This window comes from Somniosus microcephalus, unplaced genomic scaffold, assembly GCF_052327205.1.
Source record: "Somniosus microcephalus isolate GS21.2 unplaced genomic scaffold, FLI_Smic_1.0 unresolved_chr4, whole genome shotgun sequence".
Lineage (NCBI taxonomy): Eukaryota > Metazoa > Chordata > Chondrichthyes > Squaliformes > Somniosidae > Somniosus > Somniosus microcephalus.
This window is the reverse complement of record NW_028225182.1, coordinates 52885319-52910550: the sequence shown is the minus strand read 5'-3', so window position 1 is coordinate 52910550 and position 25232 is coordinate 52885319. Positions and strand designations below refer to the sequence as shown.

At 51.4% G+C, this 25232-nt stretch overlaps 1 protein-coding gene across 1 annotated transcript; it reads left to right on the top strand.

Annotated features, from left to right (window-relative positions):
- The first annotated feature begins 1961 nt into the window (after positions 1–1961).
- Positions 1962–14120, top strand: LOC147091101 (claudin-7-like). Its single transcript, XM_085977577.1, has 4 exons — positions 1962–2457; positions 9431–9595; positions 12507–12591; positions 13538–14120. Exons 1-4 carry the CDS (start codon positions 2235–2237, stop codon positions 13704–13706), a joined length of 642 nt encoding a protein of 213 aa, XP_085833703.1. The 5' UTR covers positions 1962–2234; the 3' UTR covers positions 13707–14120.
- Positions 14121–25232: the final 11112 nt, after the last annotated feature.

The following is a 25232-nucleotide window of genomic DNA, read 5'->3' as shown; positions in this document are numbered from 1 at the left end:
GGCCCCAGGACAGCGGGGAGAACTCCCCCTGTTCTTCTTCGAAATAGTGGCCGTGGGATCTTTTATGTCCACCTGAGAGGGCAGCCGGGGCCTCGGGTTAATGTCTCATCCCGAAAGACGGAAGAATGAAGTTAAGGGTGCTGTGGCTTCCCTCTCTTACACACGCAGTTCCTTAAATGTTTAACAGGCTCTTTAACCCTGGAATTAATCTTCAAACTATATTAAAACAGTTCAGAGGGAGCCTGCTACGTCACTGCTTGCTTTAATCTCTGTGTGGATTGGAAACATCGTTCCTGTTTACTATTCAAGCTGACCCCCGCCCCCACACCGTGGGGTTGCTCCTGGCTGGCTGTCTGGCCTCTGAGGGTTGCCTGCTCTCTCGAGTTGTTTGTAACCTGGCCCGGCCCTGTCTGAGGTGTGCTAGGGCTGGGAAGCTCCCAGTGGCTCAGCACCCTCCCTTCTCTGGGGCTCAGGAGGTCCTGGGTTCGAGCCCCAGTCATGGAGTCTGTGAATCTGTGTTAAACCCCACCCCCACCCCCCGTGGCGTGGGACTGCTCCGTGAACACCCGCCACGCCGAACCCCCCGGTGGAAAAATGGGGAGGACTCCCGCCTAGAGAGCCCTCCACCGGGGACCCCCGCCTCCTCCGGACAGTGAGATAGTGTGCCAAGGGGTGTCTGGGCGGTGAGACGGTACGCCAAGGGGTGTCTGGACGGTGAGATAGTGCGCCAAGGGGTGTCTGGACAGTGAGACGGTACGCCAAGGGGTGTCTGGGCGGTGAGATAGTGCGCCAAGGGGTGTCTGGACAGTGAGACGGTACGCCAAGGGGTGTCTGGACAGTGAGGTGGTACGCCAAGGGGTGTCTGGACGGCAAGACGGTACGCCAAGGGGTGTCTGGACAGTGAGATAGTGTGCCAAGGGGTGTCTGGACGGCAAGACGGTACTCCAAGGGGTGTCTGGACGGTGAGATGGTACGCCAAGGGGTGTCTGGAAAGTGAGACGGTACTCCAAGGGGTGTCTGGACAGTGAGACAGTACGCCAAGGGGTGTCTGGATGGCGAGACGGTACGCCAAGGGGTGTCTGGACGGCGAGATAGTGCGCCAAGGGGTGTCTGGACGGTGAGATGGTACGCCAAGGGGTGTCTGGACGGCGAGATAGTGCACCAAGGGGTGTCTGGACGGTGAGACGGTACGCAAGGGGTGTCTGGACAGTGAGATGGTACCCCAAGGGGTGTCTGGATGGTGAGACGGTACTCCAAGGGGTGTCTGGACGGGAGACAGAACGCCAAGGGGTGTCTGGACGGCGAGAACGTACGCCGAGGGGTGTCTGGACGGTGAGACGGTATGCCAAGGGGTGTCTGGACAGTGAGACGGTACACCAAGGGGTGTCTGGACGGTGAGATGGTACGCCAAGGGGTGTCTGGACGGTGAGACGGTACGCCAAGGGGTGTCTGGGCGGCGAGAACGTACAGGGGTGTCTGAATGGCGAGACGGTACGCCAAGGGGTGTCTGGACGGTGAGACGGTACGCCAAGGGGTGTCTGGACGGTGAGACGGTACGCCAAGGGGTGTCTGGACGGTGAGACGGTACGCCAAGGGGTGTCTGGACGGCGAGAACATATGTCAAAATCCAGACAGCGGGTGAGGATGATGGAGTGAGCGGGAACAGCCTGTACAGGAATCCCCCCCATTCCACGCGGAATGGCGCGGAGGTGATTTCCGAGAGGGGGCTGGACGCGAGACACCTCTCTCTCTCTCTCTCTGTGTGTCTCCTCCTTTAATTCACTCCTTAATTCACCTCTTCCACAACATCTGTCCTAAAATCTCTCCTTATGTGGCTGGGGGGGGGTGGGGGGGGGGGTCCAATCTGTGTTTGATGACACTCCTGTGAAGAGCCTTGGAGGGCTGGGCACCTGCAAATGATTGTGGTGGTTGGGGAGAATTCTGCAATCCTTTGCTCTCGAAACTCGTTTCTGGTTTTGTCGAAACCCCGGCGCGCGTTCCCGAGGAGGCGGGGCGCGCCCCCGGCGATCCCAGTTAAAAACAGGTGCAGGTGGGGCTGAGCCAGGTAGAGGAGGCGAGAGTTGCATCGGATCAGACCAGACCAAGAGAGAGAGAAAGGAAACAGACAACAAACAAGCAGCAAAACTTCGAGCAAGTGGACAAAGTTTGCACTGAAAGTTTCCTGCCTTATTCTCAATTTCAGTCCAGTTTCTCCCGTGTTGATTTCACCCGCAATGGCCAACTCGGGTTTGCAAATCCTGGGCTTTGCCCTGGCCCTGCTGGGCTGGATGGCCGTGGTGGCCAGCACCATCATGCCCCAGTGGAAGATGTCCAGTTATGCCGGGGACAACATCATCACCGCCCAGGCCATATACCAGGGGCTGTGGATGAACTGCGTCTTTCAGAGCACCGGGCAGATCCAGTGCAAGGTGTACGACTCCATCCTGGCTCTGGGAGGTGAGGAGCGTGGGGACCGGGGCTGGGGGTTGGGCTGGACCGGGTCTGTGTCTGTGTTGGTGTGGTGTGTGTTGGGGAGGGCTGGACTGTGTGTCTGTGTCTCTGTGTGTGTGTGTGTGTGTGTGTGTGTGTGTGAGGGCTGGACTGGGTCAGTATGTGTGTTTGTCCCCTTTTGCTGGGACTCTTGTTACAGCCCTCTGACTGTGAAGCTGTAAATTGCTGGGCAATGTTTTGGGATTAAACGTGTGTGTGTGTGTGTGTGTCACTGTGTGTGTCTTTTTGAGTTGTTTTGAAGTTGCCACCAGTTCCATTGCAGTAGGCACTGGAAGCCATCTTGTGTGGCCTTATCTTATCTTGTTGGTGGAGTTTTAACACACACTGATAAACCCACAAGCTAAGGTCAGATTGGGTACACAGTGTAACAATAAAAGTGAAATGTCGGCCATAAACAAGCATTGTTTGATCGAGATACTGTACAACCGCGAGAGATGGGCGATTGTGCTTGGCTGGACAGGGGCTTTGGGTCTCCAGCAGGGCCTAGGGACAGGGTGGGGGTGGGGGGCAGTGTTTGGTGTACTGCTTCCTGTGATTGGGGGGGGGGGGGTGATGTCTACCTCTTTCCAGTCTGTTTCTGAAGCAGTGTGGTCGATGTTTGCCCCCCCCAACAGATTCACTGGGTTAATAGTGTGAGCCGATACCGAACCTTTACAGACTGGGTGGGACCCAGCCAGGTTCCACCCATGTTTCTGCTGGGTTAACTGGTCTCGGGTGGGCTGGTGGTACCTCTTGCTGCGAGTCGTGTGAATGCCCTGGGCTGGGAGGAACCTGCTGCTGGTGGTGTGTGAGTATTGGGTGGTGACTGGATCAGTCTTGGTTGTGATGCAATTGGCTGAGGGGGTTGGGGAATCCCCAAGCTGGGTTCTTCCGTCTCCACTGAGCTCTCCTAGAAAGGGATACGTGTGCACTTGTTGGGTGAGAGCAATGGCGTGCCCGGTTGTGAAGCTCCCCCCGCCCACCCCCAGCAATCGAGCGCGCAGTGTGCAGTCTTGGGCCCACTTGGCAAGATACTGGAAGGGACGGGTCTGACAGAGAACGGAGGAAATGGCTTTAGAATGAGAGGGGATTGTGAACATAGAAGATAGGAGTAGGCCATTCGGCCCCTCGAGTCTGCTCCACCATTCAATGAGATCATGGCTGATCATCCAAATTCAGTACCCTGTCCCTGCCTTCTCCCCATATCCCTTTAGCCTTAAGAAATATACCTAACTCCTTCTTGAATATATTTAATGAATTGGCCTCTACTGCCTTCTGTGGTGGAGCATTCCACAGGTTCACCACTCTCTGGGTGAAGAAATTCCTCCTCATCTCTGTCCTAAATGGCTTACCCCTTATCTTTAGACTGTGACCCCTGGTTCTGGACTCCCCCGCCATCGGGAACATCCTTCCTGCATCTAGTCCTGTCAGAATTTTATAAGTTTCAATGAGATTCCCCTCTCATTCTTCTAAACTCCAGCGAGTAGAAGACCAATCTCTCCTCGTACGTCATTCCTGCCATCCCGGGTATCAGTCTGGTGAATCTAATCCTGGAACGCGAGTCCCCGTCGGAGGAAGGGGCCTTTGTGTGCGCACTTGGTGCTCAGATTCAAGATGGTGGCGCTCAGATTCAAGATGGCGGTGTGGTCGGACACTCTAGCCAATTCGGTCAGTGCAGTGCCGCCTGCCTTCCAGTTGGGACATGATGTCCTGCCTTTCCTCCCCTTCCGCCCCCCCCCCCCCCCCCCCCCCCCCAAAACCATCTCCAAGGCACTCTGTGTGAGTCACGGTTCTGTGTGTTTTTTGACGCATTCTGTGTTCCTGGGCTTTGTCTTGGTGACTGTTTCGAAACTCAACAACGCAACTGCCCAATCGCAGATGGGCCAGTGACCGCTTTTGCTCGCTCTGCCGAAATCCACAAGTCTCGCTCGTGTTCTCTCTGGAAAAGGCAGCGGGCTGCGCCAGGGAAAATCACCCAGCCGTTACTGACCTTCGAATAATGTTCCTGGAGCTGGTTCTCCAAACAGTATAAGGTTTTTTTTTAATATAGGATTCTGCTCCTGGTGTCCCTGTGAGGAATGATTGTCTCTGCTGGACCATCATTCTCTCAGCGGCGGAGGAGAATCGACCAGGGGTTGTCCAACCAGTGACCCCCCTACTAGAGAGAGACAACACGGATGGATGTCCAGCAATGACTGAGGTCCCCATGAGGAACAGCCAGACAATATCTAGATTCATTAGAAGAATGGGCACTTGAATAAGATACCAGGGAACGATTTTGGTGCCAACTCTTCAACTCTTGGATGGAATGGGCGGAATTTCGGCCTCTTGCTCATCCCCAATTTCCATCGCTCCACCATTGGCGGCCGTGCCTTCAGCTGCCTGGGCCCCGAGCTCTGGAATTCCCTCCCTAAACCTCCAAGACCTTCCTTAAAACCGAATACCTCGTTATCAACTTTTGTTCTGTCTGATTACACTCCTGCGAAGTGCCCTTGGGACCTTTTACTATGTTAAAGGTGCTAGTTGTTTGGGGGGGGGGGGGCGCAAAGGGAGCAAGAGAGGCTTCTGAGCGCAATAACCCAACAGTCCCTTTCTTCTACATGTTGAGGATCTGAAGCCACTTTTCGGATTAACTATGGGCTCCAGCAGTGAGCCCAGTTCTCGAGCTGTGCCCTTCACCCTGGGCTGTGAGCTACCCAGGGAGGGAGACCGACCGTCCGTGTAAATGCCCGGAGGTGTTGGCTGGATTTGGGACTTTCTCCTGAGAGCACAACCCTTGAAATCTTCCTTTTTTTTTTGGAGAATTTTTGTTCTTGGCACACTCTGACCTTTTGGCACTTGCGTTGCTTTGAAGGCGGCCCTTGCCCCGGTCTAACTCCCCTGTAAGATGCACAAGGCCGAGTTATGAGGACTGTGGGCTTCGACCTTGACGGGGGGGGGGGGGGCGGGTGCCAGAGTGGGAGGATTATCTGGTAGATAGGGAAGGGAGATTGGGAGCGTTAATTCAAGGTAACCATGGAAACCGTGCTGGGGACATGCTCTGGAAGGGCATATTTAGGCCTGATGGACGTGGCGAGAGCTTTAGGCCGTGATGTCTCTGGGGGTGGCGCTCCTGTTCTGTACATCATTGACCAACAACTCGTTGGCCTCAGGATCCTAGTGATGAAGTTGCTGATCTGCCATCGCCCAATGGGAGCCAAGACCCCCCCCCCCCCCCCCATTACCCGCGACTCTTGCGCTGCGCCCCCCCCCCCCCCCCCCCCCCCCCCCGGGGCTGGCTGGGTGGTTTGTGGTGTTCAAGGAGCCCGGTTGGTTCCAGCGAGTCTGTATTGACTCCCCCAGGCCACCACTCCAGGTTCTGTCCCGATTTCTTGGGCACATTCGCGCTCTTCCTCGCTCAGCTTGGCTATCGGTGATAAATTGGTCTCCAATGTTCAGGGTGAACGGGAGGGTGAGCGGGAACATGAGGGTAGTGCAGGAAGGCTATGGGGGAAGTGAGGGGATGGGGGCTGAGACAGTAGGGATGGAGTGAAGGGGGTGGGAAGAGATTAGGGGTTGAGAGAGTGAGACTAAGGGTTGGCAGAGGGTGGGGGAAGAGGCTGTAGGGGCTGGGAGGGAGCGAGGAGATGGCTGGGAGGGAGCGAGGAGGTGACAGAAGAGACTAAGGATTGGGAGAGGGTGAGGGAAGAGGCTGTAGGGGTTGGGGGAGTGAGCGAGGGGAAGAGACGGGGTTGGGGGAAGGGGCTGTAGAGTTTGGACTGAGAGGGAGGGGAGGCCCTGGTTGCTCGCGAGCTGTTTAGCACCTTCCTTGTACGTATTTACCTTGTGGTTTTTCAGAATAGTTCCTGTAAAATGTAAATGTGTGTGGGAGTGGGGGGGGGGTGGCGGGGGGAGGGAGGACGCTTGTGTGGCCTGCAGAAGAGAACTTTCCAGTTCGAACCGGTTTTGGCCACACCTGTGTTAAGCCAAGCATTTACTGTTCTGTTTTATTCCGAATGGTTGGGGGGAGGGGAGTGGAGGGTGAAGTGCCTCTTGGCTGTTCCTATGTTCTCACTGCGAGCTTTCTGTGGAGCACAGTACGTCAAGGCTACGACATGGAAACAGGTCACTCGGCCATCCATGCCCTGCCGGCGGTTAAACGTCACACACGCGGGGTCACGCTCTCTCGCCATGTTCCCCAGTTCTAAATCTCTTCGTTCTTGACTCCCAAGCACTCAGTGGGTAGCTCGCTCTCGCCTCCTTGATCAGATTATGGGTTTGAGTCCTGCTCCAGAGCCTTGAGCACACAATCCCAGTGCAGTACTGAGGGAGCGCCGCACTGTCGGAGGGGCAGTACTGAGGGAGCGCCGCACTGTCGGAGGGGCAGTACTGAGAGGGCGCCGCACTGTCGGAGGGGCAGTACTGAGAGAGCGCCGCACTGTCGGAGGGGCAGTACTGAGAGGGTGCCGCACTGTCGGAGGGGCAGTACTGAGGGAGTGCCGCACTGTCGGAGGGGCAGTACTGAGGGAGTGCCGCACTGTCGGAGGGGCAGTACTGAGGGAGCGCCGCACTGTCGGAGGGGCAGTACTGAGGGAGCGCCGCACTGTCGGAGGGGCAGTACTGAGGGAGTGCCGCACTGTTGGAGCTGCCGTCTTTCAGACGAGACATTAAACCGAGGCCCCGTCTGCCTCTTTGGGTGGATGTAAAAGATCCCACAACCACTATTTCGAAGAAGTGCAGGGGAGTTGTCCCTGATGTCCTGGGGCCAATATTTATCCTGCAACCATCATTTTTTTTTTTTAAACACATAATTTGGTCATTTATCACATTGCTGCTTGTGGGAGCTTGCTGTGTGCAAATTGGCTGCTGTGTTTCCCACATTACAACAGTGACTACACTTCAAAAAGTACTTCATTGGCTGTAAAGCACTTTGGCACATCCTAAGGTGCTGGAGAAATGCAATTTATGAACCTTTTATAAAACACTGGTTCGGCCTCGACTGGAGTGTTGTGTTGAGTTCTGGGCACCGCACTTTTTAGGAAGGGTGTGAAGGCCTTAGAGGGTGCAGTAAAAAAGATTTACGAGAATGGTTCCAGGGATGAGGGACTTCAGGTACGTGGAGAAGCTGGGGTTGTTCTCCTTGGAGCAGAGAAGGTCGAGAGGAGATTTGATAGAGGTGTTCAAAATCATGAGGGGTCCGGACAGAGTAGATAGAGGGAAACTGTTCCTGTTGGCTGAAGGATCGAGAAGCAGAGGACACAGATTTAAGGTGATTGGCAAAAGAACCAAAGGCGTCGTGAGGAACAACTTATTTCCGCAGCGAGTGGTTCGGATCTGGAATGCGCTGCCGGAGAAAGCGGTGGAGGCAGATTCAATCTTATCTTTCAAAAAGGAATTGGATAAGTACCTGAAGGGAAAAAAAAAATGTGCAAGGCTACAGGGAAAGGGCGGGGGAGTGGGACTAGCTGAATTGCTCTTGCAGAGAGCTGGCATGGGCTCGAGGGGCTGAATGGCCTCCTGTGTGGTAACCGTTCTGATTCTATGACTTTCTCCCTGGCAAGTGCCTTTCTGCTATTTTGAGCGTTGCCTGCAGTGGTTAGCTGGTGCTTTGTTTGTCGTGCGTGCCGTGACCTTTTTTAATATATAACTGACTGGTGGCGTGTGACCGAGGCTCTTCACTTCCTTCTGCTCCTTGAGCACTGCCGTTTGTTCTCCAAATCCTCCTGCGAGGTAACCCTTTCATCACCGTCCCGAGTTTCTCCTCCTGTTCCTGGCAGCAGCCTATCCGCACGTGCGTTCCTCCGCCGGCGGGGCCACTCTCTGGTGCCTTTTAGTTCATGGACTCCTACAGCGTAGAAGGCCGTTCGGCCCCTTGAGCCTGTGCCGGCTTTCTTTTGAAAGAAAGAATTTCATTTAGTAATGTCTTTTGTGAGCTTGGGATGTTCCAAAGTGCTTTACAGCCAATGAGGTTCTCTTGCAGGGCAGGTGCTGTTGCAATGTAACTATAATTGCTACCAAGAGTCTAGCCTCTCCCGGTAACAGATCCTGAAAGGGCTCAATTACGAGGACTGGGCTTGTATTCCATCGAGTTTAGAAGATTAAGGGCTGATCTAATCGAGGTGTTTAAGATGATTAAAGGAGTTGATCGGGTGGATCGAGAGAAACTATTTCCTCTGGTGAGGGGGGGGTCCAGAACAAGGGGGCAGAACCTTAAAATAAGAGCCAGGCCGTTCAGGGGTGATGTCAGGAAGCACTTCTCCACACACACACACAATATAGGAGGAGTCGGCCCCTCGAGCCTGCTCCGCCATTCAATGAGATCATGGCTGATCATCCAAATTCAGTACCCTGTCCCTGCCTTCTCCCCATATCCCTTGATCCCTTTAGCCTCAAGAAATATATCCAACTCCTCCTCGAATATATTTAATGAATTGGCCTCCGCTGCCTTCTGTGGTAGAGAATTCCACAGGTTCACCACTCTCTGGGTGAAGAAATTCCTCCTCATCTCTGTCCTAAATGGCTTACCCCTTATCCTTAGACTGTGACCCCTGGTTCTGGACTCCCTGACCAGCGGGAACATCCTTCCTGCATCTAGTCTGTCTAGTCCTGTTGGAATTTTATAAGTTTCAATGAGATCCTGTGTAACAGGCTAGAGGGGGCTGAATGGGCCTCCTCCTGTTCCTGTGTAACAGGCTCGAGGGCTGAATGGGCCTCCTGCTGTTCCTGTGTAACAGGCTCGAGGGGCTGAATGGGCCTCCTCCTGTTCCTGTGTAACAGGCTCGAGGGCTGAATGGGCCTCCTGCTGTTCCTATGAATCGGGGTTTCTGCAATGTCACGCCGGTGGGTGGGAGGGAGGAGGGGCTGATTTGTGGAAATTCCCAGCCAAGGTGTGTCGGATTGGGCTGCTGTGGGTCTAACTGCATTCTAACCCTTGGATTCTCTTTCTCCCCTTCGTTTTCAGCCTCCATTCAAGCGACACGTGCCCTGATGGTGGTGGGCATTGTGGTCGGGGTCCTCGCCGTGGGCATCAGTACCGTGGGGATGAAGTGTACCAGATGTGGCGGAGACGACAAAGTGAGGAAGTCTCGTCTCGCGATGAGCGGAGGGATCGCTTTCATCCTTGCAGGTGAGGTCGGCACGTCTCGCTTCTTCTCCCACTTGGCTGGTCCTTCCAAGTTTGGGGGCCCAACTCGGTGGGGGCCCGTGAACCTTGAGGTCCGCGAATCCTGTTGCGGGGGTTGCTAGCCGCTGGGGCACGGCAATTGCTTTCTGGGTTAGCGAACTGAGAGGCAATCAACGGGGGTCCCGACTCCTCGCTTGCTGCCCAGTGACTCCTGACTCGGAGCTGCGTAGCTGGGACCTGTGGAGCTGTGTCAGCGAGGGGTGGTTTGAACAGAGTCCCGCAATGTTCCTGTTGAGCTGGGCAGCTGGCTGGAAGTCCCACCAGCTTTTCAATGGGACATGCACAAATTGAACAGGTCTGTGCAGTCTGTTAAAGGGACCATGCACACCCCAGAACAAAAATCCAGGGTACATGGCCATCTGGTCTGACTTCTTGAAGCTGGGTTGAGATGGGATCTATTTAGGACCTTGGTCTTGGCTAGCACTCTCTCTCTCGCGCCTGAGTCAAAAGGTTGTGGGTTCAAGTCTCACTCCAGGGACTTGAGCACATAAAGCTAGGCTGACGCTTACAGTGCAGTGCTGAGGGAGCGCCGCACCGTCGGAGGGGCAGTGCTGAGGGAGCGCCGCACCGTCGGAAGGGCAGTGCTGAGGGAGTGCCGCACTGTCGGAGGTGCCGTCTTTCGGATGAGACGTTCAACCGAGGCCCCGTCTGCTCTCGGGTAAAAGATCTCATGGCACTATTTCGATGAAGAGCAGGGGAGTTCTCCCCGGTGCCCTGGCCAATATTTATCCTTCAACCAACATAAGAAAAACAGATTATCTGGTCATTTTCACATTGCCGTTTGTGGGAGCTTGCTGTGCGCAAATTGGCTGCTGCATTTCCCACATTACAACAGTGACCACACTTCAAAAAGTACTTTAGCAAAATACTGCAGATGTTGGAAATCCGAAATAACAACAGAAAATGCTGGAAAAACTCAGCAAGTCAGGCAACATCCGTGGAGAGAAATTTGAGTTGACGTTTCGGGTTTGACCCTTCTTCAAAACTGGAGAGAAAAGGAACTAGATCGAAGGCAGGGCTGCGATCGGACAAAAGAATTAAAGAACCAAAAGAAGTAAAAGAGATTAGAAGCTAATCTCTTTTACTTCTTTTGGTTCTTTAATTCTTTTGTCCGATCGCAGCCCTGCCTTCGATCTAGTTCCTTTTCTCTCCAGTTTTGAAGAAGGGTCAAACCCGAAACGTCAACTCAAATTTCTCTCCACGGATGTTGCCTGACTTGCTGAGTTTTTCCAGCATTTTCTGTTGTTATTTCAAAAAGTACTTCATTGGCTGTAAAGCACTTTGAGAGGTGGTCGTGAAAGGCGCTGGAGAAATGGGAGTCTTTCTTTCACAGGTAGATGATCTTCATTTATCCCCCCCTCTTTTTGGGAGGGGCTGGATTCCACCCTGGTGAAGGGGGGGCACTGGTCTGAAGGACCCCAGCTTTCCTCTTTAAATGGGCATCCATCCTGTCTGCCTGCCTGCTCTGTTGGGGCCCGTCGGGGGGTGAAGGGTGTTGGCTGGAATGCACTGTACGGGGCGTCGCCTTTCCAAGGATCTTGCTGTCTGCTGAGCTTTAGAGCAAAGGATGTGAGCGAGTCGGTAAATGTTGGGCGGGCCAGCGCTCCCAAGCTGGGTGTTTGAATTGGCCATTGTGAGCGCTCCTAAGATGGCTGGGCTTGGCTCCGGCAGTTCTGCTCCTCCGTTCGCCCGCTAGGAGTTCAGATATTTTACAGACTGAATCTGACCTCCTCGCTCGCTGCCCGTCTCTCCTGGACTGAGTCGAGGTGTCGGTGTCCATCCAGCGAGTGACCAGCGCCGTTTCCAACCCTGCCGGTTCCCTCCCTCCCTCTCCCTGGCCGCTATCTCGGGCTGACCCAGCCCAGTTTGCCGCCTCGCTGTCCGATCTGACCCCCATACTGTCGCCATCATCAAGACTGCCAACTTCCACCTCCACAACATCGCCCGTCTCCGCCCTTGCCTCAGCTCCTCCGCTGCCAAAACCCTCATCCATGTTTTTTGAGACTTCCGGACATGACTATTCCAACACTCTCCATAGAAACATAGGAGCAGGAGTCGGTCATTCGAGCCTGCTCCGCCATTCAATATGATCATGGCTGATCCTGTATCTCAATACCATATTCCCGCTCTCTCCCCATGCTGACCTCCCGTCTCCCACCCTCCCTAAACTTGAGCTCCTCCAAAACTCGCCCATCACCCCCCCCCGTGCTCCCTGACCTACATTGGCTCCTGGTCTGGCAACGCCTCGATTTCAAAACTCTCGTCCTTGTTTTCAAATCCCCCTCCACGGCCCTCGCCCCCCCTCCTCCCTATCTCTGTAAACTCCTCCAGCCCTACAACCCTCCCTATCTCTGTAACCTCCTCCAGCCCCACAACCCTCCCTATCTCTGTAACCTCCTCCAGCCCCTACAACCCTCCGAGACCTCTGCGCTCCTCCAATTCTGGCCTCTTGAGCATCCCCCCCTGATTTCCATCGCTCCGCCATTGGCGGCCGTGCCTTCAGCCGCCTGGGCCCTGAGCTCTGGAATTCCCTCCCTAAACCTCTCCGCCACTCTCTCTGCTCCTTAATACCTACCTCTTTAACCCAGCTTTTGATCACCTGCCCTGGTGTCCTCCTTTTGGCTCGGTGTTAATATTTTGCCTGGTGTGCGCTATTTTGAAGTGCGGGGGGGGGGTTCTTCTATGTTAAAGGTGCTATATAAATGCAACTTGTCGTTGGCGGGGGTTTTTTGAGCTGAAATGAATTCCTGATCGGGGCAGACACCTCGCGTTTCCATGTGAAACGCTGGTAACCTCGGCTGCAGTCTCTGGCACTCCATGTTCTAACCGCCAGTCTCCTCCTCTCTCTCCGCAGGCCTGTGTGTGCTGATTGGTGCCTCGTGGTATGGAAATCAGATTGTGCAAGACTTCTACAACCCCCTGACTCCAGTTAACACCAAGTAATTCGCTGCTCTGCTTCTTCGGGGCGCGGTTCCTGGGAGCTCAGCTCTGCTCAGTGTTTCGGCGTGACGCCTTTTTAAAATTTAATTTACTGTCGGTTCCTGCCCCGTGGGCCAGCTCTTGTGAAATCCTGCCGGCTGTTCGACTTGAAGTCGAACCGGTCTGTTGTGTTTCTGCAGTAATTGGATCCGCCTGTGGTGGATGTTCTGTTGTGTAATGCTGTGCGCAGGGTGGCTGTGCTCCCGACTTGCACAAGGAAAGACACTGCTGGGCAGCAGACCTCAGGATGGCTCCCTGGTCTGTGTCGGGTTCAATGACCTCAGTCAGGACGGCACAAGAGGAGGGACAGTTGACCACCAGTACTGTACCCCAGTGTTACACAGTGACAGACCCGTACCCACCAGTACTGCACCCCAGTGTTATACATAGACAGACCTGTGCCCACCCGGCACTGTACCCCAGTGTTCTACAGTGACAGACCTGTGCCCACCAGTACTGTACCCGTGTTATACAGTGACAGACCTGTACCCACCAGTACTGTAGCCCAGTGTTATACAGTGACAGACCTGTACCCACCAGTACTGTACCCCAGTGTTATACATAGACAGACCTGTGCCCACCAGTACTGTACCCGTGTTATACAGTGACAGACCTGTACCCACCAGTACTGTAGCCCAGTGTTATACAATGACAGACCTGTACCCACCAGTACTGTAGCCGTGTTATACAGTGACAGACCCGTACCCACCAGTACTGTACCCGTGTTATACAGTGAGACCTGTACCCCAGTGTTATACAGTGACAGACCCGTACCCACCAGTACTGTACCCGTGTTATACAGTGACAGACCTGTACCCACCAGTACTGTACCCCAGTGTTATACATAGACAGACCTGTGCCCACCCGGCACTGTATCCCAATCTAACGCTCCTGTCTCCTTTCCAGGTACGAGTTTGGATCGGCCATCTTTGTCAACTGGGCTGGTGCTGCCCTGGTCCTGATCGGCGGTGGCATGCTGAGCTGCTCGTGCCCCAAGAAGGGCAACTACCCCAGGTCCTACCCGAAATCCAAGGCCCGGTCCACTGCTCCCAGCAGCAACAAAGAGTTTGTGTGAAGCCCTGCTGAGGTGCCCTGCTGGGCCTGAAGCCCCCAGGATCATTTTAAAACCTCAACCTGACCTGTTCACTGAAGGAGCAACATTAGGACCCTGTGGAATGAAGAGAGGATCATCTATATTGAGTAGAACAATGTAAATTTATGCTAGTGGGATTATTATTTTTTGAACAATAACTTGTGGATTTGTGATTTGTTGTTTAGAAGCTTTTTAAGTGTGTTTTTATTTTTTGAAAAGCGCGACATTCCCTTTGTTTAGAAACGGGCGGGCGGCGGGGGAGTTCACTGGATTGGGCTAGTAAAGGTGAACTTCGTTTTGATCGAGGTTTAGTTAATTTATATAAAAAAAAAAAATTAAAAAAAAATGCGTCCTAATATTTCAGTCAGTTCTGGGGTCCCTGAGATTGGCTAGGGGCTGGGGAATTCGGAGGGGGTCGGTGCGGGTGGGGTGTGTGAGAATGTGTTGGTCGAGTCTTCTACCCTTGACTCGAGGGACTCTGGCGGTCCCCACTTCCTGTAAGTCCTGCATTTATTTATTATTATTATTATTTGGTTCTTTTTGGCGAAGGAGATTTATTTTTTAATCGTCCTTTTGTGCTGGACCGGGATCTTTCTCTGTTGCGCCAGCTTAAATGCTGTGCTTGGAAATTCTCTCTTGAATTCGTGACCAGCTTGCGAGGGATCGGCAGAGCGCGCGGAGTTCTGAAGCCAACACTTGTGATTTTTTTTGTTGTTGCTTTGCTCGCTTAATCTGATCCCGCATCACGAACCCCCCTCCTTCCTGCACTGTCCCTTCAGTCACCAGTCCCTAAACCCCCTTTCGCCCCCTCCCCGGTGTCCTGGGGCCAATATTTATCCCTCAACCAACATAACAAAAACAGATGACCCCGGTCATTGTCACATTGCTGTTTGTGGGAGCTTGCTGTGCGCAAATTGGCTGCCACGTTTAACACATTACAACAGTGACTCCATTTCCAAAAGTACTTCATTGGCTGTAAAGCGCTTTGGGACGTCCGGCGGTCGTGAAAGGCGCTATAGAAATGCGCCAGATAAGCCCTTCTAAATGTGGAGTGATTCAACCCCTCCCCTGCACCCTTTTAAAGATCGTCTCTCTCTGTCCGAGGGGGTCAATCCTGACCTCATCCACTGTCCCTCGGGGACTGTTGACTCGCAGCCACCCCTCGGTTGTACACTGACCCTAGAGTTGCAGCCCTCACTGGGAGAGAGGCCTGCTCGTAATCAGGGAAAGAGGCCTGGGTTCTGCCTGTTCCCTCGCTATCGTGTGAATCGTTTTTTTTCTAAAATGTTAAGTTTGTAATTTTTACAGTGCTGTACCAGTGCCTGGAATGGAGGGGTTTTTAAAGAGTTAGAGTTTTTTAAGGATTGTACCTGTACATTTTGTTATAAAAATAAAATTCTTAATCTTCTGCTGTTGTAAAAGTTTTGTGTTCCCTGTGTGTGTGTCTCTCGCACTTGTACTCACACGCGCTCTCTCTCCTTTCCCACTCCTGTGGGTGTGGACGGTTGTTGGGGGGGGGGGGGAAAAAGAGGAGAGATTGGGAGGGGGGGGAGAGATGGGGGCGCGCTCTCTCTCCCTCCTGTGCATGCTGACTCTCGTGCTTTGGTTCGATGGCAGTTCTGGACACTGAGCGATTTGGGGTTTTCCTGGGCGTGGACCAGCCCGGGCCTAGTTCAGGCTGCGATGTTCCGTTACAATCGATTGCCGTTGCTGCCTGTCTCGGAGGGACGAACCTTTGCTGAGGGCGGTCAGTGCCCGTTGTGGACCCCGTGTCAGCCAGCGAGACTCGGTCAGGCACTGCAATTGGCGAAGGTGCATAGGCCATGCAGGATTGGTGACCTCCAGCTGACCCCTCCCCTATTAACATGGTGAAGCAAGGCCGGACTGATTTCTCAAATGAAGACGTTCTCGTCTGATCTAAGCTCGGACAGCTCTCCTGCCCAATCAGTTTACCCCCTGGCGTTAACCCTTTGAGGCCCACTAGGGCTGCCATTGACTGACCGTCCCACCTGGTCAAACAGCCTTTCTCGCAGCGCCAATAACGAGTGTTCTCAAATAAACTGAGGGGGGGAAAAACAAACCCTTTAATGCCCCTATGATTTTTCTCCTGGGTTTTTGCTTGAAGCCGTGTCCTTCAGATTAATCTTCAAGGCCTGGAGACTCCAGGCTGACCCTAGAGGGTCGAGGACCCCAAAGGCCCACCGAGCAGGAAACATCCCGCTCCCTCCAATTTTTACCCCTTCCCCGACGGGACTCGCTCACCCTAGCAGTTTTGTGAAGCCGCGACCACCCTCCAGAACCTCACGAGTGCCCGTTCTTCATCTGGAAGCTCATCTGCGAGTGTCATGAGGCTATTCCGCCATGGTGTGTGTCGTAGCTTAGCCCAATCCTGTCTTTTTAACCCTCGAGCCACACCAGATCAACAACGACAACATATTTATATAGCGCATTATAAAACAAAAAAATTTGACACCGAGCCACATAGAAACCTAGGAGCAGGAGTAGGCCATTCGGCCCCTCGAGCCTGCTCCGCCATTCAATGAGATCATAGCTGATCATCCAAATTCAGTACCCTGTCCCTGCTTTCTCCCCATATCCCTTTAGCCTTAAGAAATATATCTAACTCCTTCCTGAATATATTTAATGAATTGGCCTCCACTGCCTTCTGTGGTAGAGAATTCCACAGGTTCACCACTCTCTGGGTGAAGAAATTCCTCCTCATCTCTGTCCTAAATGGCTTACCCCTTATCCTTAGACTGTGACCCCTGGTTCTGGACTCCCCGGCCATCGGGAACATCCTTCCTGCATCTAGTCTGTCTAGTCCTGTTAGAATTTTATAAGTTTCAATGAGATCCCCTCATTCTTCTAAACTCCAGTGAGTATAAGCCCAATCGACCCAATCTCTCCTCATACGTCATTCCTGCCATCCCAGGTATCAGTCTGGTGAATCTTCGCTGCACTCCCTCCATGGCAAGAACATCCTTCCTCAGATAAGGCGACCAAAACTGCACACAATACTCAAGATGTGGTCTCACCAAGGCCCTGTACAACTGCAGCAAGACATCCTTGTTCCTGTACTCGAATCCTCTCGCTATGAAGGCCAAATACCATTTGCCTTCTTAACCGCCTGCTGCACCTGCATGCTTACCTGCAGCGACTGGTGCACAAGGACTCCCAGGTCTCGTTGCACTTCCCCTTTTCCCAATCTATTGCTGTAGAGATATTAGGACAGGTGACCAAAAGCTTGTTCAGAGAGGGAGGTTTTAAGGAGCGTCTTAAATGAGGAGAGAGATGCAAAGAGGTTTAGGAAGGGAATTCCAGAGCTCGGGGCCCAAGCAGCTGAAGGCACGGCCACCAATGGCGGAGCGATGGAAATCGGGGGATGCGCAAGAGGCCAGAATTAGAGGAGCGCAGAGATCTCATAAGAACATAAGAAATAGGAGCAGGAGTAGACCAATCGGCCCCTCGAGCCTGCTCCGCCATTCAATAAGATCATGGCTGATCTGATCCTAACCGCCAATCTACTATCACAGAACCATCTCCTGAATCTAACAGAATTAGACACACGAAATAGGAGCAGGATCAGGCTACACGGCCCCTGGGCCCGCTCCGCTACCCACAGGGCCATGACCAATCCGAACCTAGACTCATGTCCAAATTCCTGCCCGCTCCCCGTAACCCTTAATTCCCTTTACTTCTAGGAAACTGTCTATTTCTGTTTTAAATTTATGTAATGATGCAGCTTCTACAGCTTTTTGGGGCAGCATATTCCATGGACCTACCACCCTCTGAGTGAAGTAGTTCCTCCTCATCTCAGTTTTGAAAGAGCAGCCCCTTATTCTAAGACTATGCCCCCTAGTTCTAGTTTCACCCATCATCGGGAACATTCTCCCCGCATCCACCCGATCCAACCCCTTCACAATCTTATATGTTTCAATAAGATCGCCTCTCATTCTTCTGAACTCCAATGAGTAGAGTCCCAATCTACTCAACCTCTCCTCATATGTCCATCCCCTCATCCCCGGGATTAACCGAGTGAACCTTCTTTGTACTGACTCGAGAGCAAGTATGTCTTTTCTTAAGTATGGACACCAAAACTGTATGCAGTATTCCAGGTGCGGCCTCACCAATACCTTGTACAACTGAAGCAATGCCTCCCTATTTTTATATTCTATCCCCCTAGCAATGAAAGCCAACATTCCATTGGCCTTCTTAATCACTTGCTGCACCTGCGTACTAACCTTTTGAGTTTCGTGCACCAGGACCCCCAGATCCCTTTGTACTTCAGTACTTTCCAAGATAATAACTTGCTCTACGATTTTTCCTGCCAAAGTGCATAACCTCACACTTTCCAGTATTGTATTCCATCTGCCAAATCTCTGCCCACTTACTTAGCCTGTCTATGTCCCCTTGCAGGTTTTTTATGTCCTCCTCACTCACTACTTTCCCCCCCATCTTAGTATCATCTGCAAACTTTGATATGTTACACTCGGTCCCCTCCTCCAAATCGTTAATATAGATTGTAAAGAGTTGGGGACCCAGCACCGACCCCTGTGGAACACCACTAGTTACTGATTGCCAGTCTGAGAATGAACCATTTATCCCAACTCTCTGCCTTCTGTTAGATAGCCAATCCTCTATCCATGCCAGAATATTACCCCCAATCCCGTGATTTTTTACCTTAAGCAATAATCTTTTGTGTGGCACCTTGTCAAATGCCTTTTGGAAGTCTAAATACACTACGTCCACTGGTTCCCCTTTATCCACCCTATATGTTACTTCCTCAAAGAACTCCAGCAAATTTGTCAAACATGACTTCCCCTTCATAAAACCATGCTGACTTTGTCCTATTAAATTATGATTATCCAAATGTCCTGTTACTGTCTCCTTAATAATGGACTCCAAAATTTTACCTACCACAGATGTTAGGCTAACCGGTCTATAGTTTCCAGCCTTCTGTCTACTGCCCTTTTTAAATAAGGGTGTTACATTAGCAGTTTTCCAGTCTGCCGGGACCTTTGCCGAGTCCAGGAAATTTTGGAAAATTATTACCAATGCATCCACAATCCCTACCGCCACTTCCCTCAAGACCCTAGGATGTAAGCCATCCGGTCCAGGTGATTTATCCGCCTTGAGTCCCATTATTTTACCGAGTACCACTTCCCTAGTGATTTTGATCGTGTTTAGCTCCTCCCCCCCCATAGCCCCCTGTTTGTCCAGTGTTGGGATATTCTTAGTGTCTTCTACTGTAAAGACTGATACAAAATATTCATTCAGTGTTTTTGCCATCTCCATATTTCCCACCATTAATTTCCCGGTCTCATCCTCTAAGGGACCAACATTTACTTTAGCCACCCTTTTTCTTTTTATATAACTGTAAAAACTCTTACTATCTGTTTTTATATTTTTTGCTAATTTACTTTCATAATCTATCTTCCCTTTCTTAATCAATCTTTTTGTTATTTTTTGCTGTCTTTTAAAGTTTTCCCAATCCTCTATCCTCCCACTAGATTTGGCTACCTTATATGCCCTTGTTTTTAGTCGAATACTATCCTTAATTTCTTTACTTAGCCACGGATGGCTGTCTTTTCTTTTACACCCTTTTCTTCTCAGTGAAATATATATTTTTTGGAAGTTGTAAAATAACTCCTTAAATGTACACCACTGATCATGTATCGTCTTACCCTTTAATCTATTTTCCCAATCCACTCTACTCAATTCCGCTCTCATACCTTCATAGTCTCCTTTATTCAAGCTTAGCATGCTTGTTTGAGATCCAACCTTCTCACCCTCTAATTGAATATGGAATTCAACCATGTTATGGTCACTCATTCCAAGGGGATCCTTTACTAGGACATTTTTAATTAATCCTGTCTCGTTACACAGGACCAGATCTAAGGTTGCTTGCCCCCTGGTCGGTTCAGTTACATACTGCTCAAGAAACCCATCCCTAATACACTCAATGAACTCATCCTCATGGCAGCTCTGCCCAATTTGATTTGTCCAATTAATATGATAGTTAAAATCCCCCATAATTATAGATGTTCTCTTATTACAAGCCTCAACTATTTCCTGATTGATACTCCGTCCAACAGCGTTGCAACTGTTCGGAGGCCTATAGACTACGCCCACTAGTGTTTTTTTCCCCTTATTATTCCTTATCTCCACCCAAACTGTTTCATTATCCTGATCTTTTGACCCAATATAATTTCTCTGTATTACAGTGATTCCTTCCTTCATTAACATAGCCACCCCACCTCCCCTTCCTTCCTGCCTGTCCTTCCTGATCGTTAAATAACCTGGTATGTTTAATTCCCAGGCATTGTCACTCTGCAGCCATGTTTCTGTAATGGCCACAAGATCATACCCATATGTAGTTATTTGTGCCATTAACTCATCTATTTTGTTATGAATGCTACGTGCATTCAGATAGAAAACTTTCAAATATGTTTTGTGACACTTAGTTCCTGCTTTTGCCCTCGGAGGGTTGCAGGGTTGGAGGAGGTTACAGAGATAGGGAGGGAGCGAGGGCTGCGGAGGGATTTGAAAACCAGGATGAGAATTTTGAAATCGAGGCATTGCTGGACCGGGTGCCAATGTAGGTCAGCGAGCACAGGGGGTGATGGGTGAACGGGACTTGGCGTGAGTTAGGATACGGGCAGCCGAGTTTTGGCTTGATCTCATTGATTGGCAGAACAGGCTCGAGGGAGTCAATGGCCTACTCCTGTTCCTATATTCCTAGGTTCACTGGATAGTGATCAGGAACAGTTCCTTTCCCTGCACCCCATCCCAGGAATACCAATTATCTTCAATCTGTGTCCTCTGGCTACCGACCCTCCTGCCACTGGAAACAGTTTCCCCTTATTTACTCTACCAAAAACCTTTTATGATTTTGAATGCCTCTATTAAATCTCCCCTTAACCTTCTGTGCTCGAAGGAGAACAACCCCAGCTTCTCTAGTCTCTCCACGTCACTGAAATCCCTCAGCCCTGGGACTGTTCTAGCTTCTACCACTGAATTAACACTAGATTGCACTTGTACAAAGCCTTGGACAACGTGGACCACTTTCCATACCTCGGGAGCCTACTGTCAACAAGGGCAGACGTCGATGACGAAGTCCAACACTGCCTTCAGTGTGCCAGTGCAGCCTTCGGTCGCCTGAGTGTTTGAAGACCAGGACCTCAAACCCGGCACTAAGCTCATGGTCTAAAGGACCTGCTGTATGCCTCAGAGACATGGACCATGTACAGCAGGCACCTCAAAGCACTGGAGAGGCCTCTGCAAGATCCTGCAAATCCATTGGCAGGATAGGCGCACCAACGTCAGTGTTCTCGCTCAGGCCAACATCCCCAGCATCAAAGCTTTGACCATGCTCGATCAGCTCCGATGGACGGGTCATATCGTCCGCATGCCCGATACGAGACTCCCAAAACAAGCGCTCTACTCGGAGCTCCGGCACGGCAAGAGAGCCCCAGGTGGGCAGAGGAAATGCTTCAAGGACACCCTCAAAGCCTCCTTGAAAAAGTGTAACATCCCCACCGACACCTGGGAATCCCTGGCCCAAGACCGCACAAAGTGGAGGAGAAGCATCCGGGAAGGCACCGAACACCTCGAGTCTCTTCGCCGGGAGCAAGCGGAAGCCAAGCGCAGGCAGCGCGAGGAGCGCACGTCAACCCAAGCACCCCACCCACCCGCCCCTTCAACCACCATCTGCCCCACCTGTGACAGAGACTGTAGGTCCCGCATTGGACTCATCAGTCACCCGAGAACTCATTTTTAATGTGGAAGCAAGTCATCCTCGGTTCCGAGGGACTGCCTAAGAAGAAGACATTGCACTATTCCGCACTTCTTTGTCTGTCTGCACGCATCTAACTTGCTCCAGCACTTTTGCAAAGATCGCTTTACACTCCGCCTCCTGTTGTTCCCTGCTGGGAGCCGAGGTTAGCCGAAGCTAGCCGAGTGCAGGGGTGTGTCCCTACGCACTCCCCACCACGGACACAGAAACGAGAGTGGAGGCAGCTTATGTGGGGAATCCAACCTGGAGATGGGGCCTTGCACATCAGACACCAAATTAAATCCACTTCGGACCTGCTGACCATGAATAAAAAAGAGTTGCATTTCTACAGCGCCTTTCAGGACCTCCGGACATCCCAAAGTGCTCTGCGGCCGACAAAGCACTTTTTGAAAGTGTGGTCACTTTTGTAATGTACATCGGAACAGGAGTCGGCCATCCACAGGAAACGCAGCAGCCAGTTTTGTGCACAGCAAGCTCCCACAAACAGCAATGGGAGAAGTGGGCAGACCCTCTGGTTCTAGGTGTTGGCTGAGGAATAAATGTTGGCCCAGGACACCAGGGGAGGAGTCCCCTGCTCTTCGAATAGTACCTCTGAAAGAGCAATCCAATTAATCCCACTCCCGCTGCTCTTTCCCCACAGTCCTGCTACAGCATGTGGCAGATGAAATTTAACGCAGAAAAGTGCGAAGTGATACATTTTGGTAGGAAGAACGAGGAGAGGCAATATAAACTAAAGGGTACAATCCTAAAGGGGGTGCATGAACAGAGAGACCTGGGGGTATATGTGCACAAATCGCTGAAGGTGGCAGGGCAGGTTGAGGAAGCGGTTAAAAAAGCATACGGGATCCCGGGCTCCATAAATAGAGGCACAGAGTACAAGAGCAAGGAAGTTATGATGAACCTTTATAAAACACTGGTTCAACCGCAACTGGAGTTTTGTGTCCAATTCTGGGCACCGCACTTTAGGAAGGATGTGAAGGCCTTAGAGAGGGTGCAGAGGAGATTGACCAGAATGGTACCAGGGATGAGGGACTTTAGTTACATGGAGAGACTGGAGAAGCTGGGGTTGTTCTCCTTGGAGCAGAGAAGGTTGAGAGGAGATTTGATAGAGGTGTTCAAAATCATGAGGGGTCCGGACAGAGTAGAGAGAGAGGAACTGTTCTTGTTAAATCTGTGAGTTGTTCAAGTAATTAATACTCAGACTTAATCAGTAACAATAAAACAGGTCTTTACTGGTTGGAGGTAGGGACTATACATAGGTCTTTACTTCATGCCCACAGGCGGGAACTGAGGGGAGATCAGTACCCACAGTACTATTTATACCCCTATGGCCAGGAGTGGTACTGCGTATCACTACGCCCAACAAGTAGTGCAGTCCTGTCCATAGGTTCAAAGTAGCACACATATTACATACACAACATTCCTCCCTTCCTAGCTTTACAGTCATCTCCCCATTTAACATAACGTAATAACATATATACATATATAACTTCAGGTTTACATAACAGAATAACATAGATACATAGATAACTTCATGTCAAAACAGATCACAGATTCAGTCTCTGCGGAAAACAGTTCACAGATTCAATCTCTGTGGTGGAGTCGGTTCACGTTGCTGGAGTGACTCATTCAATAGTCCTTCCATGGATTTAACAGTTTGAACTTCCGAACTGAATTGGCTCCGTTCGGAGGGACCACGTGTGTGATCTGGTAGAGGTAATAATGGTTCAGATGGGTCATCTTCTGTTTTGACTTTTCCTTTTCTGCTTCTTGGAGACTCTCTGGGCTCCACTGTCAGCTGCCAGCTGCATGCGCAGTTCCTCCTTCTCTTCCTCCTTTTTCTGTAGTAGAGCCACCTTCTCCCGATGTTCCGTAGACTTTCGGTGCTCCTCCATGATTTCTGTATGGTGGGAGTCGAAGTTACAAGTTGGGCAGGACAGGACATAGTAATATTCGGTGTCGTCCTGATCTAGGCCAGCGAGAGGGTCTTCTATTTCCTCCATACCCAGCTGGGCGTTAGCCAGCTTTTGTTCCAAGTCCAGACATCTTTCCTGAAGAGACTTCTTCATGCGTACCTCTTCATCCAGCTTTTTCTGGGCTTTCAGCAAGTCGTTTACTAATGACCTCATTTGAGATTTTACTACTTCAACTTCTTTTGGAGATTGATTGATCGGACTATTCAATCCCTCTACCGGAGCAGCTGTTTCAGCGGTCTGTTGTTCTACGTTGACGTGAGTCAGCGTACTTTTGGCATCCAAGGGCTGCTCTGTTGCAGTCATCTCAGTCTGTGTTGCCACCTCAGCTCTTCCAATAACCTTTGAGAGCTCCGAACCCCTTTCGTTTGAATATTGAAGTTCGTGTTCAAGTTTTTCCCATTTCAGAGTCCTGTCCTTCAGCATATGCAGGAGTTGGCTGACCGTTAACTCCTCTGACATCAGACGTTTTGTGTGCTCCTGCTCCATTTTCTCCATCAGCTGCTTCTGTTGTCTTTCCAGATTCTCCAACTCTATATCAAAGAACTCTTTCGTTGCATTCAACTCTTGCTCAAAACGGCGAAGCATTTGTTCTAATTGCTGTTGTAGTTTGAAATGGAGTTGAGTTCGAGCCCGGTGTCCCTCAGAAATGGGCACATCAGTAGACTTGCCAGACTCAGAATCCACAGTTAAACTATGTTGTTGTTGCTCAGTGGAATTCTGTGCTGAAACTTTGTCTTTTGCACCTGAGTTGGGCTTACCATCATCCGTTCCAGAGTCTGGGCCGACTATCTTCACCGAGTTCTCACTCGTTATTGTTTGTAGGAAATGCCAGTCCATATTCATTTTCCTAATCCACTCCCGTCCTAGTAGTGGAGGACCTCCTTCAGATATCACATATAAGTCCATTATTTGACTGTCTTCGCCCTTGTGGACCACTGCAACCTCTATTTTCCCGATGGGGTACACTCTTTGCCCCGTGTATGTTTTCAATATAATCCCCGTATCCTGTAGGGGAATATGTTGGAATAACTTTCCGTAATCTTTCTTATTTATGACCGCCAATGCCGATCCAGTGTCCAATTCCAGTTTTACTTGGACTCCTTCTATCTGAAGAGTGACCCAAATTGTCTGGAGGTCTGCACCCTTACCAGCGTTGAGTACTCTTAAGCTAGCCAGTTCATTACAGCTTAAGCTAGCCAGTTCATTACTGCTAGCGTCTGAATCGGACTCCTGTTCGGTCACCTTGTGTACCTTTGCGTATTTTCCTTGCGGTGACTTCTTGTTGCTGGTCTTCTTCTCAGATTTTTTTTTTTTTTACTGCTATCCAAGATGGCGGCTTCCCGCTCTTGCCGTCGTCCTCCGCCCACAAAATGGCGGTTTTCCTGCGCTTGGCGGTCTTCACCCGTCCCCCAACGCCGTCTCCCTTCAGCCCCCGAGTGCGGCCCTTATCTTCGCCGCGATCGCCCGAGTGCGGCCCTTATCAGCGGATGCGATCGCTGGATCGCGAAGCGGCTCTCGGCTCTTATCAGGAGATGCGATCGCTCTGTTGAAACGCCTCCCGCTCGAAGCGGCTCTCGCGCCCTATTCCTCCAGCTCCCCCAGCCCCGTTCGTGCGGCCAACGCGGTCGACTGCCTGTCGCGTCGCTGCCCGGCTCAGACAACGGCTTACCCACCACCAAGCTGGAGAAGAAGCTGACGGTCGCCGATGGAGGCTCCGAGGTCAGGATGTCTTCCAGT

What these genes read in the sequence shown, in the direction of transcription:
- LOC147091101 (XM_085977577.1), top strand. Translation starts at nt 2,235, where the DNA reads ATGGCCAACTCGGGTTTGCAAATCCTGGGCTTTGCCCTGGCCCTGCTG. An exon ending in CTCCATCCTGGCTCTGGGAG is followed by an intron (nt 2,458 to 9,430) that starts GTGAGGAGCGTG and finishes CTTCGTTTTCAG; the next exon opens with CCTCCATTCAAGCGACACGT. An exon ending in GATCGCTTTCATCCTTGCAG is followed by an intron (nt 9,596 to 12,506) that starts GTGAGGTCGGCA and finishes CTCTCTCCGCAG; the next exon opens with GCCTGTGTGTGCTGATTGGT.